Source organism: Phoca vitulina, unplaced genomic scaffold (genome assembly GCF_004348235.1).
Source record: "Phoca vitulina isolate PV1807 unplaced genomic scaffold, GSC_HSeal_1.0 scaffold1, whole genome shotgun sequence".
NCBI classification, from domain to species: Eukaryota; Metazoa; Chordata; class Mammalia; order Carnivora; family Phocidae; genus Phoca; species Phoca vitulina.
In genome coordinates, this window is record NW_022589704.1 from 22,490,652 (window position 1) to 22,509,256 (window position 18,605).

Below are 18,605 nucleotides of genomic sequence, written 5' to 3' on the forward strand. Positions count from 1 at the left end.
GAATCCTAAATATTGATGCATACAGTAAGAGTTTTGAAGTATATGAAATAAAGCTAATAGAACTGCTAGAAGAAATACACAAATCCAAGAATAATCAGAGGTTTCAATAATTGTCTCTCAATAATTGATAAAATAGAGTAGGCAGAATGTCAAGGATATGAAACACTTAATACTATCAATCATATTGGCTTAATAGTTACAGAATACCATACTCAAAGGCAGCAGAATACACATTCTTTATGGGTACACATGGAATATTTATCAAGATAAGATACATTCTTGGCCACAAAACGAATCTCAATAAATATAAAAAAAATTCGAGTAATAGAAGTATGTATGTTCTTTCACCTTTGTGGAATTAAATCTGAAATCAGTGACAAATAGATACCTAGGAAATATCCAATATTTGGAAACTAGCATATTCTAACTCATGGTTAGAAGAAGAAATGTTTGGAAACTAGCGTACTCTAACTCATGGTTAGAAGAAGAAATCAAAAAGGAAATAGGAAGTATTTTCAATTTAGTGAATATATAAATATATCAAAATTGGCAGATGATGCTAAAGTAGAACATAGGCTGTTTATAGAAAACACTTGTATTAGAAAAAGGGAAAATTCTCAAATTGATTATGCCAGATTCTACCTTAAGAAACTATAAAAAGAAGAGCAAGTAAGCCCAAAGCAAGTAGAAGAATGGAAACACTAGACACTAGAGCAGACATCAATGACATAGAAGACAAAAAATATTAGCAAAGATTAATAAATCCAAAAATTCATTATTTGAGAAAATAAAAATGATGAACCTCTCACTAGACGAATTAGGAAAAAACAACCATGGAAAAGAGAAATTACCAATATCAGAAACAAAATAAAATTAACTACAGAATTTGAAGATATTAAAAAGATAGTAAGGCATTATTAACAACTTTATGATTAGAAATTCAGCAACTTAGAGGAAATGTTATAATACCTTGAAAAAATAAATTGCCAATGCTAACTCAAGATGCAATAACCCAAATAACCCTGTCTATTAAATAAATTAAATTTGTTTTAAAAACATTTCCACAGAGAAAACCAGCTCAGATAACTTCACAAGCCATTAGTGGATTCTGCCAAACATATAAGGGAAAATTAATACTAATTCTGCACAGGCTCTTCCAGAAAATTGAGAAAGGGGGAATATTTCTCTTACTTATTCTCTTATTCTATGTGGTCAGCAATACCTTAATACCCAAACCCACTGAATACATTACCAAAAAAAAAAGAAAAAAAGAAAAAAATCCTTCATGCCAACACACCTCATAAACTTACATTTAAAGGGGTGGCTGGGTGATGAACATTGGGGAGGGTATGTGCTATGGTGAGTGCTGTGAATTGTGTAAGACTGATGAATCACAGACCTGTACCCCTGAAACAAATAATACATTTTATGCTAAAACAAAAAAAAAAACCACACATTTAAAAAACCCCACCACTTTAGCAAATCAAATTCAACTATATATAAAAATATGACCAAATGTAGTTTATTTTAGGAATGCAGTTGTCTTAGTATTTGAAAATCACAATCTATACTAAAACTATACTAAAAACTATACTAAAAACTATACTATACTAAAAACTATAAAGAGAAAATTACATGATCATCTTAACAGATACTGAGAAAGCCTTTAACAAAACCCAATCTCTATTCCTGTTAACATCTCTTGGCAAAGTAGGAGTAGAAGAGGGCTTTCTCAGCCTGATATGGGCATTTATGGAAAACCTACATTAAAATCATAAGCAGTTGGGAAAGACCAAATGATTTCCCTTTCACATCCAAATAGCAAAAGACTGTATGATTTTGGCACTTCTATTCAACATTGTATGAGATGTTTTAGCAAGTGCAATAAGATAAGAAAGAGAATTAAGAAACATCCAAATGTAAAGAAGATATAGAACTATATATACAGGTAAAAATAATTATCTATATAGAAAGTCCAGTGGAATGTCCAAAAAAAAAAAAAAAAAAAAGAAAAAAAAAATAAAAAATAAAAAATCCAAGGGAAATTCAAAAAAAAAAAAAAAAAAAAAAGCAACAAGATCTAATAATTGAGTTTAGCAATGTTTCAGGATCTAAGACCAATGTACAAATATCAATTTTATTTCTAAATGCTAGCACCAAATAATCAGAACTTAAAAAATGCATACTAACTACAGAATATTTTTAAAAGAGAAAGAAATATTTTGGAATAAAACTGACCAAAGATGTGAAAGTCCTGTGCACTAAAAAATACAAAACAGAAATTAAAGAACTAAACAAGCAGAGAGACATACCATGTTCATGAATCAAAAGACTCAATGTTGTTAAGATGTCACTTCTCTCCAAATGAATGTAAACATTCAATGCAATGCCAATCAAAATAGACTTTTTTTGGGGGGGGTAGAAACTGATATATTGATTCTAAAATTCAGTTAGAAATGCAAAGGACCTAGAATAGTCAAACTAACTTCAGTGGAACAAAATGGAGAGTTCAGAAATACATGAAAATGTATATAGACATATTTGGACAACTGATTTTTAGCAAATGTACAAATAAAATTCAGTGGAGAAAGAATAGACTGTTCAAGAAAGGGTGCTAAGACCACCGGATAGGGGTGTCTGGGTGGCTCAGTCAGTTAAGCATCTGACTCTTGATTTCAGCTCTGGTCATGATCAAGCCCTGCACTGAGTGCGGACCCTGCTTAAAATTCTCTCTCCCTCTGCCCGTCCTTACCCCCCACCTCAAAAAATAAAAAATAAAATAAAACAACTAGATATACGTATTAAAACCAAAACAAAACTTCAATCAATTCCTTGTATAATATCCACAAAATGAATCACAGACCTAAATATAAAAATCTAAAACTAAAACATTTCTTGAACAGGAAAAATGTTTTTGACTTTGCATTAGGCCAAGATTTTTTAGTTACAACACCAAAAGCACATTTCATGAAAGCATACATTGGTAAATTGGACTTCATCATAATTAAAAATTTGCTCTCTTCAAATTACACTGTTTAGGGGATGAAAAGATACAGCACAGACTGGGAGAAAATATTTGCAAAGCATATGTCCAATAAAGGACTTGTCTCTAGAATGTAAACAGAACTCTCCAAACTTAATAATACAAAACAAACAACCAAAAAAAAAAAAAAAAGAAAATGGGCAAGTGTTTTAAGCAGATATCCCTCTAAAAAAGATATACAGATGGAAATTAGCATATGAAAAGATGTTCAACATTAGGTTGATAGTCATTAAGAAAACGCAATTTAATACCATAATGAAATAATAATACACTTATATTAGAGTAGCTAAAATTAAACAGGACTGATGATCCCAAGAACTGTGAGGATGCTGAGGAACTGGCATTCTCATGCATTTTTGATGGTAATTTGAAATAATACAGCCACTTTGAAAGTTTGGCATTTAAAAAAAAATGAAATATGCACCTACCTATGTGCCTAGCAGTCTGCATATAGCTATTTTAGCAATAGAAAATAAAGCGTATATCTATACAAAAACTTGTGTAAGGATGCTTATAGTTTTATTTATAATAGTCAAACACTACACTACATCAAAAACTAATGATGTAATGTATGGTGATTAATATAATAAAATAAAATTAAAAAAAATAGTCAAACACTAGAAACAACCCAAATGTTCATCAAGAAGTGAATGGATAGGGGCGCCTGGGTGGCTCAGTCGTTAAGCATCTGCCTTCGGCTCAGGTCATGATCCCAGGGTCCTGGGATCGAGCCCCGCATCGGGCTCCCTGCTCAGCGGGAAGCCTGCTTCTCCCTCTCCCACTCCCCCTGCTTGTGTTCCCTCTCTCACTGTGTCTCTCTCTGTCAAATAAAAAAAATCTTTAAAAAAAAAAAAAAAGAAGTGAATGGATAGATAGTACTGTGGCATAGCTATGTCATGGAGTACTTTTCAACAATAAAAAAGGCATAAACTATTGATAAATGCTACAACATGGATGAATTTCAGAATAATTGTGCTGAGTGAAAGAATTCAAGCAAAAGAAAGTACATACTGAATTATTCCACTTGTACAAAGTTCTAAGAAATGAAAATTTATGTATAATGACTGAAAGCAGAACAGAGGTGGCCTGGGATAGGGTGGGGCAGAGAAGGGCTGGACAGAAGGATAGAGGGACACTAGGAAAGTTGTGGGAGTGATAGACATGGGCACTTTCTTGACTACAGTAATGGTTTCACAGGTATGCATACATCAAAACAGCAAACAGTACACTGTAAAAGTGTAGAGTTCATTTCATGTCAGCTAGACCTCAATACACCTGTTTAAAAAGATGAAAATAGTCTTAAATATAATTATGGCTTATAAAATGTTAATAGTTACCATTAACTATGGAAAGAATAATTCAGTTGAAACAATCACTTCTTCATATAGATCAGTAAAGGCAAACATGATGAAGAATGAATTATCAGTAGTTGTGTTCATGTCACATTGCTCTTCCTTTCCTTACTGTGCTTTCTCTAGTGATTTTTGCTATCTTTAAAAGTCATTTGAATTTAGCTTTCAATGACCATGACTTTGTTATTAAGAAATACCTTTAGGTCTGATCATTCTTGACAGCTTCACCTGAGTATCATCTCCCTGGTATCTCCCACCTATATAATTTCTAATCCCTGGAGGACCTGCCTTGGCCCACACTGGGATTTACCATTCCTAGATCCTTGCCAACCAAAGTGGCCTTGCTTTAACTACAGGGTATTTTGTGTTCTGACCCTTCCTTTTCAGCCTTGTTGTATTTCTTGTCCTGGTGTAACATTATTTCAGATGACATGGCTGGTAATCATTTCAGCTTTTATCTTCCTCCCACCCATCCTTCATTTGAAAGAGAACAGACTCCCTAACAGATACCTGAGAAGATATAAATGGGTCTCAGGCTTTGAGGTTCAGAATCACCTGGAAGGCTTGTCTAAATAGAATACCAGGTCCCGCTCCCAGAATTTCTGATTCTGTAGTTTGGGGATGGGTTCAGAAATTTGCATTTCTAACTAGTTCCCAGATAACGGTGATGTCACTGGCCCCCAGCGGGGGGGGGGGGGGCAGGGGGGGTGCTACTTTGAGAACTATGCTTAAACACTACTGGCTTTGAAGTTGGATGGAGCAAGGTTCAATCCCAGCTGCATGTCCGAAGGTAATTTATTTACTTTAGTCTCAGTTTGCTCCCTTGCAAATTAGCAATTATTATTGTTACCTCTTTATAGGATTATTGTAAAGATGAAATGTGTTAATATCTGCAAAGCACCTAGAATGCATGAGGATTTAATAAATAAAAGCTAGCATTACTCTTAGTAGATGAATTATCATTATTAGACCGCTCATTGAGAGGATATAAGAGAAAAGACAAGTACTTCCCTCAGCATGTGCCATCCGCAGACATCTTTTTCTCTTTCAGTCTCTTAAGACTCATTGTTCCCTCACTTATCTTTCAGGCACCCAGGCATTCTGTCTCTGGTCCAGTATCTTCCTACTGTCTCCCTGTTATCCCAGGTTTACTCTTCCCCACATTTAAACTCAGTAGGCCTGTGTTTGATGACTTAGTCATCTGATAAGCCTAAGAAAACACATGTAGCTTAATTGGTGTCATTAGTACCTGGTGTTTCTCCCAGCGATTTTCCTCAAATTTTTAGTGACATCAGTTTTAGCAATGAAAGAAATCATGAGCGTGGAAGTGTTTGTGAATGTGTGTGTATGTGGACATGTACTTTGGCAGGCTGGAAGGGGGATACATTTCAGATGACACTGCATCAGGGGCTGATTGCTTCACTAAGCTCAGGGACATACCTATTGCATTTACTGGGAGCTGAAACAGAATCCAATTAAGTTTTTTTGCCATGAACCTGCAGGAATTCTGGCTGGAAAGGCTTGCGTGCTCTATAACTGCAGCTCTCCTCCGCCGTTGCTTTTCATTCTTACCTGTCTCCACTCTTAAAGAAACCATCAAATCAAATCAAAGCAGACGGGTCAAAGCAAGCTGACACCAAGAACGCCACACCTTAATCACATGACATCAGGCCCTAGTGCCTACATCTTGCTCCTGTTCAAAATCCTCACACAGAAAGTTGGGAGTGAGGCAGGCTTTCAAGATTTGGATACAACCCTGCCGACCGTTTTGTTATTTAATGATGTTGGAAACTAACTGAGCTTAGCCTTCCAGAAGACAGGTGTGTTGCTTTATGGACCTTTCTGCAGAACACATAAAAGTGACGGGTGAAAGGAAGGGAGGACTCAGGGTTGGCTGGTTATCTACCCTGACAAGCAGCAGCGTTTATGGGGGCTCTGTGCCGTCACCTTGTACAAATGAAGCTCATGTAAGCAAAATAAGTATGCGTGCAGGAACTTCCCATTTCCCTTTTCTCAATTTGAGGGGCATCCAACCATAAATATGTTTCAAAAGAGGTTTAACATTTCTGATAAATTGATTTGAAGCAGCTCAGGCTACATTTAAATATCAGAGGTCTTACTGCAAGGGCTCCCTGCCTCAGCCACAGCAATCCTTGGAGAGTCTCCCAGTCACTATACGCTGGAAAAGACATTGGTTAGCAAGTTTCCTTTGTCCCTGTTTAAGCCCTACTTCTGATTTCTTTTCCAGTTGCAGTCTGATTCCTAGAATTAAATATTATCCCCTGCAATCAGGTTTTCTCCCTTTGCCCCTGGGATCAAGTCCTATTTTCTGAATTTGTTTCATGTCTTCACATTAAGTGCAGTAGTTTTTACCAAATACTGACAAATCACATATTCAGTCAATGCTTGTGGCTTCTTTAACTGTTAAAAAGTCCAATCCCTATTGTTAGATAAAACATACCATTAAGGATAATATTAGCTAAAGTGTTATATTAATTTTTCACTAAAGTGACCCATTTGTTACATGCAGCCGGTTCTTAAGAAAAATAAGCTTTAGGTATCTGTGGCAAGATCATAAAGCAGTAACATAGCAAACTGGACTCAGTTTCCCCTGGCAATCGGCCTGTCTCTACTAGATCACGTCAATGTTCCTCTCATCAATATATATACCACTAATCTTGGTGGTAAACTAAAGCAAACTTAAATTAGGAAAGAAATCTTCTGAGGAGCACCTTCCTTCCCGTCATGCAAAGCGTCCTAGACTCTCCATAGGAAAACTCTATGAAATGGAAGACTAATACTTTTCAAAAGTAACTAAGTTTAAAATAACTCAAAGAATCAAATTTCCTATTTAATTTTAGCTCTTCCAAAGGCACAATATGGGGGTTTATTTATTTATTCAAAAACATATATGTATACCTACCACATGTTGTAGGTAGTGGGGATACAGCAGCAGATAAAAATTGTTGCCTGTGTGGAGTTGATGCTTGAGGAGGTGGGGACAAGCAAATAATAAGTAAGATATATACTATGCAGATGATGATAGGTGTGATGGAGAGTGAAAAAGCAGGGAACAGGAGTGGAAAGGGGTGGTTTGGTTGTTACCTTATAGCTCCCAGAACCATATGGGGAAGAGAGTCTGGGGGGATGAGCAACCCAGAGTTCTGGGTCTCTTCACTAATGACAAGGGATGTAGAAAGACCAGGAGGCTTGGTCTTTTCTGCAAGAAAGGGAATCTGGGAATCTGTGCCGCAGGGATAAGTCTGTCAGAGACTCTTGCTCCAGGCCTCTGAAACTTCTGAGAAAGAGAGTCCAACCTTCCCAGAGGCCCTCCAGGTTCATCCTGCCCAAGTGCTTCTGAAGACATTCAAATTCAAAGGTCAAGGGATACTATTTAAATTACAACCTTGTTTTATTTTATCTGACTGTGCAACATTGACACTAATTAGTGAGGGGGAAAGTGGTGTGGGTGTTGGGACACAGCTCGCTCTGGGCCTCTCTGACAATCCTGAGCTTCTACCTGCCAATGTGGACATGAGAGGAAGAAGGACAACTTCGTAATGTGTCTGTATCAGAGAGGAGGCTTGGAGGAAGCAAGATTCTGTACCTTAATTTGTGCCTTTATGGTCAGCAGTGACCCACTGGTCTCTCTGGATGCCTCTCAGAGCTATGTGGATGGGTGGGTTGTATGAGGAAGAGCTCGGGGGTCATTGTGGACTGCTGGATTCCACACCCTTGAGATGAGCAGCTGTACTATACCCTCAATGAAGCTGTCCCATGGCCAATGACTTAAGCCTTCCTTAGAGAGAGAAGATTATTTCTAGGAGTTCATGAATCTTGGCAAGACTAAATGCTTTGGCTTCCCAGCCAGACCCTAACCCCACTTAATTACTCCTAGAATCAAATCCAGCTCCCATGGAACCCATCAGTGATCCCAATTGCCCTTTTACCATCATCCCTGGTTCATAGAAGTATCTTAATTAGAGATTACTATATACATTCCTAGAAGTCAGCAATATTCTATAGAAAAGTAACTGAAGAGAGGCTCAAGAATAAGAGAGAAGGTGGGGTTAAGAATAGAAATGCACAGTCAGTTCTGGAAGATATATTCAACATTCTGCCAGTGTTTTTTGAGCCAGATTATCTTTTAGGTTATACGAATGTTTAGGAACAAGACATTCAGTACGTGTGTGTTCATTACCCTTCCTCCAGTCTCTCATGCACCCCGTGGGATGGTGTGCTGAACCGTATTCATGACACTTGCGAAGGAGTGCATGCAACTCTGTTCTCAAGGGAGCAAGTGTGTGCTTTGTGGGATGACCGGACTCATTCCAAATATTTATGTAGGGAAAAAATAGTCTCTAAGCATTTCCTATATGATGAGGAAGAAACACAGAGAAAAAGTTCATGTTTCTGAATGAGTTGGCCTTCCTTCTTTCATTTTCTGAAGGGCCGGGTATCCCTGATAATTAAAGAAAAGATGTGATTAGCAGGAAATAAATGTGGCATTAATTTTCATTGTGTCAACATTGTAAAATAATGTTTTTGAAATCTAATTTGCTAATGAATTAAGAGGGAATCCTGTTGGTTTAAGACAATGTAAATATAAATATTTCCCTTCATATTTTGGAGGAATCTTTATGAAAGCAATAGGAAATTATTGTTTGTGGCTCATTAAAGTAGCTACTTATAATTACTATGTTTTGACATCTACTTTATACCAATATGATAATTCTGACCTTCAGTTAAGGAGTCAATGAAATGCAGACTTTAAAACTGCCTTTCATAGACTGTTCTTTCATCATGAACTATTTCAGGGGCTCTGTAGCAAATGGATATGTGCCATTGCCAGAAAATTTTTCACCTTCCGTGTGTTTGTTTTATGTATGTTTCACCTGTTACTAATTGTCTACCTAAGAGGAAGTGAGAAAATATCAAATTAAGGTGAAAGACTTGCATCCAACTTTCAGACTTAAAAGGCTGATTTTGGGAAATAGCTTCATGCAAATGTAAATGGAATATTTTAGCAATTGCCCTAATAATTAAGTGAATATTTTGCATTGCCCTAATAGGTGCATAAAATGGGTGATGAGATTTTCTAAACACTTTATAAAGAATCTCATAGTTGTAGGAGTTGAAAGTCAAATGGTAGAATTATTAGTTAATTAATTGATGGAGTACAAATTTATAACAAGGAATCATAGTGCCATTTCAAATAAGTGACACATCATCAATTATTATTAAATTATAAAAACAGTGAGAAAGGATTGTGCATGATCTTTTTAAAGAATTTGTCTATTTTCTATTTTAAACTGTAATTGTAAATCACAGGGATGATGCATGTTTGTTATAGGAGATGTAAAAACAAAAACAATGTAGGTTAGCAAAGGGAAGAAAGAAATCCTCTATTATCCTACTCGATGGATTTAAGTACCATTAACATTTTGAAGTATCTCTTCCTGTCTTTTTCTATATGTATGATATATTTTCTTTTTAACAAAAATAGAGTCATATTTGCATTGGCTTCTGGACCATAGTTTAATTTAATAATATACTTTGAACATGTGCTTTGTGTCTATGGGGAATGTCCTTAATTTTTTCCTATAATATTATTTTGTAATACTTCCTTAGTAGTCAGTCTATGTAGATATACTGTGGTTTTTTAAACAACCACATTATTGTTAAATATTTAGGTTTCAGGTTTTCCATATTATGCTATTATAAATGACTGTGTAATATCTCATTATATACATCTTTATATGCTTATCTGATTATTTCTTTTTATCACTTTCTAAATGTGACATTGATCGATCAAAGTCCTGAACACTTCCGTTGCCCTTCAGTGAGGATGTATCGTTTACACTCTTACCAGTAAGGCACGAGAATGCCTGTTGCATTTTACGTTCCCCAAACTGGACATTATCTTCTTTGTTACTTAATTTGCATTTAAATCTTCCCTGTTACAGATTTTTGTTTGTTTGTTTTTATGTTTAGGAAGACCATTCCTATCCTGAGAATAAGTTAATGTTTACAGTATTCTAAAAATTCCTTAATGATATCTTTTTTTTTTATATTTCAATCTTTAATCCAACTGAAACTTTTCTATAATGGGTGAGACAGGAATGTAATTTCACTTAAAAAAATGATTAACCTTTATAATATATTTTTAGAATAATACATTCTTTCTCCAGATACTTGGATGGCACCTTAATTGTATACTAAATTGTGGGCTAATTTCTAATTTTCTAATCTATTTATGTTTATTTTTATTCCATTATTATACTGTTTAAAATTATTATATCTTTATACATTAGTTTAATATATCTGGTAGATTGAATTGCCCAACCTTACCAAGTACATTCTTTTTCATGTACTTAAATTTTCCAAGCTTTGTCAACTTACAAAAAAAATTACGTCATATAAAAAATTTGATAAGATTTCCATTTAATTTATCATTAGAGAAATAGCAACCTAACAAATTTGAGTTTTCACATTTAGAAATTTGGTATATTTCCTTATGATTTTTTGAATAGTTCTTAGTAAGTTTTTGTGATTTTTAAACTATATGCATATATATCCTGCAAATACTAATATTAATGTTTTTTCTTTAAAAACTAGCCTATAATCTGTTGATGCTAAATACATTTATTTTCACAATTTTGAACCATATGAAATTAAAGCTTAAAAATGTATTACATGAGATGAAAAAAATAAAGGTAAATGGAAGCTAATTAAATTGCAATCCAATACAGATATCTCAATGCATATTTAAAGGAAGAAGTAAGTTCTTTTTTTAATTGTCAACTAATAACATGTTAAAAGAACATTTAAATCTGTAGTTATTTTTACGAATTTTCTAATCATTTTTTATTATCGTAAAACTTGAAATACAACATAGGAAATGAACAACACTGCTTGCTCATTTGCCATTTCAAATAACTATAAATAGAAATAGAATTTCTGAGTAAAAGTTACATATACTATAATTTTGATACATATTGTCAAGTTCCCTTCCATGGGGATGTGCCAATTTATACACCCACCACCAACAGGAGAGTTTGCCTGTTTCACCACAGTATCAAGAATAAAGTAGGTCATTAAATTTTAGGATTTGTGCCAATGTGTAAGTAAAAAAAAAAAGCCATAAAATTTTCATTTCCATTTTTTTTCTAAAATTTGGACAATTTTTCATATGTTTTAGAAACTTTTTTATTTCATTTTTTTTTTTGTGGAATGACTTTTGAAATTCTTTGCCCATTTTTAAAATAGAATTGTTGGTCTATTTCCTATCAATTTCTAAGAGATCTTTATGTATGAGTGAGATTAACCCTTTAGGATATAAGATGATAATTTATAATTAAGATTTTTAATTTTTTTTTACAGTGGTGTTTTGTTTTTGTTTTGCCAGGTGGAGATTTTTGTTTGTTTTTAAAATTCAGCCACTTCAAGATTACAAATCAAATCATCCAGGTTCTCTTCTTGTACTGTTTTGGAAAATAAGTTTATATATAAATCTTTGTTGCACTGAAAAATTTCCTGAGTTTCAGATAAGGTAGAAGTTTAAAATTATTTCTTTCAGACAACTATCCAGTTGTTCTAACACCATTCCTTTACAAATTACCTTTTTCCCATTGATTTGAAATAGTACTTTATCTGTCATATACCAAATTTTCATGCGTTGCTAGGTCAATGAACTCTATTACATTTCATTGATATTTCAGCATCATATACCAGTGCCACAATTTTATTTTAGTGATACATATATTTCTTGTGTGTGTGTGTGTGTGTGTGTGTGTGTGTGTGTGTGTGTAGAGAGACCTGTATATTTGTTTTGTACCCTGTTATCTTACTAAATTGTCCTTATAGTAGTTTTCAGTCTATTTTCTTGGGTTTTTCAAGTATACAATCATATCACATGATTCTTTTCTAATATATTAGCTAGTTCATATCTACTCTCTATCTGAAACTTTAAATAATAGTGGGCATCCTTGTCTTTTTCCTAACTTTATTGAGAATGCCTTTACTGTTTACCTATTAAACACAATTCTGTCTTTTTGGACTGAGGTAGATATATTTTATCATGCAAAAATTATCCACTTGGTCTAATTTTATCAAGAATTTTTGTTAATAGCTTTCGCTGATTTGTGTCTAATATCTTTATATATGGAAATAATATCTTTCTCTCCAGTTTGGAAATAGAATAAATTATATTAATGTATTTCCTAATAGTGAACTCTTTTTGTAAACTCCACTTGGTCAGGATGCTTAATTATTTTAATCCTCTTCTAGATTCTTTTTGCTAACATAAATGTGCAGTACCATTCCCACAGTCTCTGAAAACGCAATTTTTTCCCATGAATTTGATACCAAAACTCAGCTGGTATTAAAACCTGATTTGAGATCGTGTGAGACTCTGTATTTATTTAGTTTTAGTATGATTATTATATTTCTTGTTGTAGAAACGTCCACGTGATTGAAGAATGCTGACCTAGACCCACTGGCCATGTGATATACTATACAATATATGAACTCCGTTCTCTTTGTAAAATCCACAACCCAAGGGTTTTAGATTGAGGATTTTGTATCTTATTAGTTCCCTATTACTAATTATAAGTTGCCCTCCACTTATTATTTTCTTAATTTGAATTCTTTAGTTTGTATCAGTGTGATACTCCAGAAAAAAGAAAATTCTGTAAGAGTTTAATTAACATTAGAATTCTTTTATTTAAAGGTTTGATACAACCTTTTAAATTATGAAAATAAAATAGTTTTTTTGAAAATTCATTCAGTAAAGAGGCTTATGAAATAAAACATCAAAGTTTTTTGCTTCTACCTTTGCACTTTTATTCTTAGTTACTCTTCAGATCATTGGATCACTATTAAAAATTTGGCATGTGTTCTTCCAGAACTTTCCTTATGCCTCATACAAAAACAACAAGGGAGGGTTTAAAAAATTTTTTTAAAAGTCTGATTTATTAAGCTGAATAGCTTTTTATATTTTTTGAACATTTGTATTTTGTGAGCTGTTTGTATACTTTTCTGTTGTTTTTATTATCATCAGTCTGTAAAGGTTTAATGTTTTAAAGAGATTAGCTTTTGTCTTTCCCCCTTTACCTTCTCACTTTTCCCTAAAAGCAACCATTGAATCATTACTAATGTTCTATTGTGTATCTACTTAGCTCTTTTCCTATATACATACAAATTTTAATATCTACTTAAAATTGTATATTAATTAAAATGTTTTAAATGTATATCACTTAAAATGTATGTATTATATATAAAATACATTGTATATTATGCATAATATATAGTCTACTATACATTCCCTGCTTATTTTATATAGCAATAAAAAAAATGCCAGTAGCGTCTTTTTAAAGGCTGCAATATATTTCATTTGTCCATTGAAGGACTATTAGGTTTTCTCCCACCGTCTTGCTCTTAAAATGTAGTAAAAATGCAGTACATGAATGTGGGGAAAAGTACAAGAGGAGGGATTTCTGACTTCAAGTTTCATGAAACTTTTGATGGAAAGTACCCTCTTAAAAGTTGTTTCTACTTTTCTCACCCCTTTTTAAAATACCTTTGCAGATTTGGGGTATTATGAATTCTAAGTTATGATCAAAACAATATTGGTATCTCATTTTTACAATTTTTATGTCCCTGGTCCTTGTGAGGTTGAGCATGTTTTCATATACATGTTAGACGTTTGGTTTTCTTCTGTGAGTTTCCTTTCTGTATTCTTTGCCCATTTCCTTCCCTATAGAGTTGATTTTCTCTCATTTATTTCAAGGAGCTCATTGTATATTAGAGATCTTAACAATTACATGTGTCACACGTTTGCTCCCAGGCACCTCTAAAGTCTCTCTCACCTTTGTGTACTGCCCATCCCCTCCATTGTCTTCTTCCTTTCCATTTTCTCTTTTGCCTAGTCAATTTCCTGCCTTATTTGTATCAGTACTAAACTAGAAGGGAATAAGGGAAAAGGAATTAAATATTTGAATAGGGCCTTCATTTTAGCTAAAAAGGATATGGAACCTTCTCACTTAGTGTGTATGGAGGATTTTGTGGGTGCTTCCTGTCTATTCCAATTTTTCACAAAGTGACTTCCTTCAGAACCATTAATAATGCCTAACTATATATCCCAGTGAAAACAGGGAACTCACTGACATACTGGCTGATCAAATATAAAAAATACAGCTAGTCATTTGGATGTTCTAATGAACAAATATTTTATCAATAAAATATATTTTCATTTACCAAATATTTGAAATATTTATATGATGCTCCAAACTAGAATTTTTTTAAAGCAAATGCTGTGCTACTTTACTTTTTTATACTATAAAGACAGAAAACCATAAAGAATCTTCATTAATTTACTTAGAAAGGACTCAGGCTGAAAGATAGGTCAAAGTAACACAATCTTGGGGAAAGATGGGCAGTTAAGAAATGTCATATTTTTCAGGAAGGCATTTGGATTGCTAGCTCTTGCAGAGATATAGAGGAGGGAGAAGCAAAGGCTTAATCATATTTTAAAAAACAATAAATTCCTTTGTCAATTCCCTCCAGTCCTCACCAAATAAAAAGTTCCTTCCTCTTTCTCCTCTTATTTGTTCTGTGCCCAATCATTCACATTGTCCCTGAATGTTTCTTGTTTTGTTTGCTCTTAAGTAATCTGAAAATGAAGATTTTTATATTAGCTGAATATTGAGTTTTAAGGTCAGGTGTGGTAAATTCTATCATTTTAAACTTTTGTTTTATATCTTTATAGCCTCTTGCTCTTGGCAAGTTATAATTCAGGAAGGCAGAGAAATTGATGTTAGTATGCAAAAGCAAAGTATTTGGCAGCCAAGATAATCAGCATTTATGCAAACTAAAAATGTTCAACATTTATGAAGATTTAAGAAATGTAGAAAATGTTATAGGGCTGTTTACAAATTAAGATTTGTTGCCTGCACCTTGAATCCATAGGGTACATTTTTATCTTTTTTTTTTTAATCTAAGAAATTAGTGGCACACTTTAAGAGTTTACACTCTAATAGGCAAATTAATCTTGTCGTATAGAATGAAAAAGGCTTACCATGTGTTGGAAATTTAAGAAATTGTTCCAATTGTATTCTGTCATAATAAACATCTACCCCTTTCCTCCCCCCATCTCTGCTTTTCCACACATGGGTCATCTGTTTCTGTTTTCTGGGCTAAGCTTACAATGAGAGCAAGCAAGATGGGGCTCCGTCTGTTCTCTCAGTAAAAGTACCAGTATCATTGGTGGTCATAAGGATTCTTCAGTGATCCTTAATATGCTTTTCTTTGACAATGATTATACTTCAATTTTTGGGGACAAGTGACTAATTAGTGTCATATAAAAAAAGATAATACGTCATAATGCTACAATCAGAGTTTGTCTTTCTAGTAAGTCCAATTCAGGTTCATTTCCCTTATTAAAAAAAGAAAAAAAGCTTGCTTGGAAATGGCAAAAAGGAACAGAAACTATAGTGTGTCATGAACAAAATTCTGGAAAACTTAACTAATCTTGTTCTCTTAACATGTTTTTCAGGAATATAATGAGTGACTAATCAAATAATTGAACAATTAAAGTCCATTTATTATATGATGTTTTTATACAAAGAGGGTTTCATTTGAAGATAAATTTCTACTCTAGCACATGGAGAGAAGTTGAATAATCTTGGGTGACATCAAATTAAAGGTGATTAGTTGTAGTGGATGATGTGACATTTGATGTAGACATTAACTCTGGATATATTATAGGCTTTGGTGTGGGGTCGCTAGGAGGATGTGGTGGTGTATGTGTAAACCCTGTGTTTTAAATATAGGGTCTAGTATGCTTTCAATCTGTGGGTATTCTAAGTATACCCAGATGAGAGTTCTTAACTATAAGCATAATTTTGTTTACCATAAATGTGAAACAAAGCCAACCAGGGACACCTAGGGAAGAGAGGATCCTCAAGGACCTGTTTAGACAGTTGCTTCTAGAAAAAAAACAGTCTTCAGTCAAAGACTTGTCAATCCTATTTTTAAAGATTGATTAGGTAGCTGATTTTTTCCTCCTTCTGTCCTTGGAGAAAATGAAAAATAACAGGTCCTCTTCCACTTTAGACTAAACATTCATATACTCTATGACAGTTAGGTCTCCCTTGAGCTTTCTCTTCTCCAGGACAAATTATGCTAACTCCTTGAATCTGTCCTCATAGGTCCTATTTTTCAACCATTAAATCATCTTATTGTTCTTCCCTGGATCTTTTCCAGTTTCTTCAAAATCCTCTAAAAAGTATAAAGTCTTAAATTATATATCTTTACATATATTAGATAGGTTAGGACTTCAGGATGATATTTATTTCCACCTTCTAAGTCAGAAAAGATGCTCACTATGACACAGGTCAGTTGGATGAGAGGAATAAGAATAAAGAGAGAAGGCAAGTGAGCAGTTGAATATTCAACTCAGTGGATTCATATGATCAGAAATAGTAAAACTGTGTCTGCAAAAATGTCATGTGTTCTTCCTAAGTCCTTTGGAAGACACTAAAACACAAAAATTATTATAAAAACAACCAGAACTGCTTTTGTTTTTTCTTTAAACAGATACCTCTTTTTCCTAATTATAATTCTATAAAGAAAAAGATTAGCAGGTGAATTAACGTAATGGCAAGTTCAGGACAAAAAAAAAGAGGTGGATGATAGAGGAAGATGAGCACTTGCTAACTCAAGGAAGGGCACAGGTATTCAGCATTAGACTGACCTCAGCTTAATTAAGAGCTACAACCACTTTTTCAAGCAGGTATTAATGACAGGAGGGGGCATTTGTGGATTGTTATCTAGCATAGCATTATTTTTTTGGTAGTACATGACTAGTAGGAAGAACATGATACTAGCTTTGCTGATATGCTGTCCTGGGTCTATGGCATTGGATTGTCTTCTCTGTGGCATCACCTTGATTTTGAGTGACCAGCATGATCAGCGTACTGTAGGCGTTTCAACGTCTCTGTTCCTTAGGGCCAAAAAAGAACCCATAATCTTATAAACTAAGTTCTCATCTGTCTAATTACTATGAGAGTAAGATTCCAGTGTAATAAAAACCTAGAATAAAAGCCCTAAATCTTCTAGTCTTTCTTACTTCAACTTAAGTGCATTAATGATTGAATTCTGTATTTCTTTAATAATTTAACTTTAAATCTAAAGTTTTCTCTAAGCCCAAAGCAAAATACCTGGCACTTACCCTACTCTCTCTCCTGGGTTATGCACCATGAAATGGGGTGAACTGCTTCATAGCCTCCCCAAGAGAGAAATTAAGTCATTACAAAAAGGTGGTTCTGTGTTCTTTCCAATATCCTCCCTATAAATCAACAGTAAATAATAGGGATCACAACAAAGTCAGCTTATAAGAGATTTAATTCCCCAGATGGAAACCTTCACGATGCACCCATTGCTGGTTTATTTTCACGTTAAGGTGGGATAAAAATATAAATTTGCCATGCCCATATTGAAGAACCCCAGGCAGATCTTAGAGGGCTCTTGCATCGAATGGTGGGCAGTGGTGAAATATTTGCAGTTCACACTAACCCCTCTTGGAAAGCTAATGCAGTATGGTCTTACCATTTTTGCAGACAGGACAACATTGTTCTGGTTCATAGACTGGGTTGACACACTCAGGAACTGCGCAGTCTGCTACAACACAGTGAACTTCATTGCTGGGCTCACAGCGACACCATTCACATGGAGAGGGCTAGGAACAAATCTAAAATTAGCCCCTTTTCTCCTATAACTTAATGCTTTGCACATTCATATGCTGTCAGCAGATAAAACATCAGTGTTTATATTGGCTTTACTGTATTAACTCCATTTACCATGTGTATGATTCATTCTTCCCCAATGGAAAGCAACCTGGAAATCCAAGCCACAGTGGGTCGCGTGTGCCACTCAGGTTGCCGTGAGCAATTGGAGCACACTGGGATGACTCTTCCTATGACTTATATTCCTACTTTCCAAAGAAATGTTTGGACAACTAGTATGTCACCTCCTGGTTTGGTTTCCAGATGTACTGATTGCTCTGCCTTCCTCTGGTAAACAGGAATGATACTGGACCATGTGAAATAGGTTTTTGCCATTTGTCACTTTTTTTTTCCCCAAGAAAGACAAAGATTACTGAGAAAAAAGAAAATGGTAAATGGACATCCTTACCCTTTGTAGGAACTCTT

At 34.3% G+C, this 18,605-nt stretch overlaps 1 protein-coding gene across 1 annotated transcript in view; it reads right to left on the reverse strand.

The window, feature by feature from the left end:
• VWC2L (von Willebrand factor C domain containing 2 like) overlaps window positions 1-18,605 on the reverse strand; it is a 154,545-nt gene that overhangs the window by 110,642 nt on the left and 25,298 nt on the right. The window contains exon 3 of the mRNA XM_032402802.1: window positions 18,004-18,133. Within this exon, the coding sequence (XP_032258693.1) occupies window positions 18,004-18,133 (130 nt within the window). The remainder of the gene's footprint in view (window positions 1-18,003; window positions 18,134-18,605) is intronic.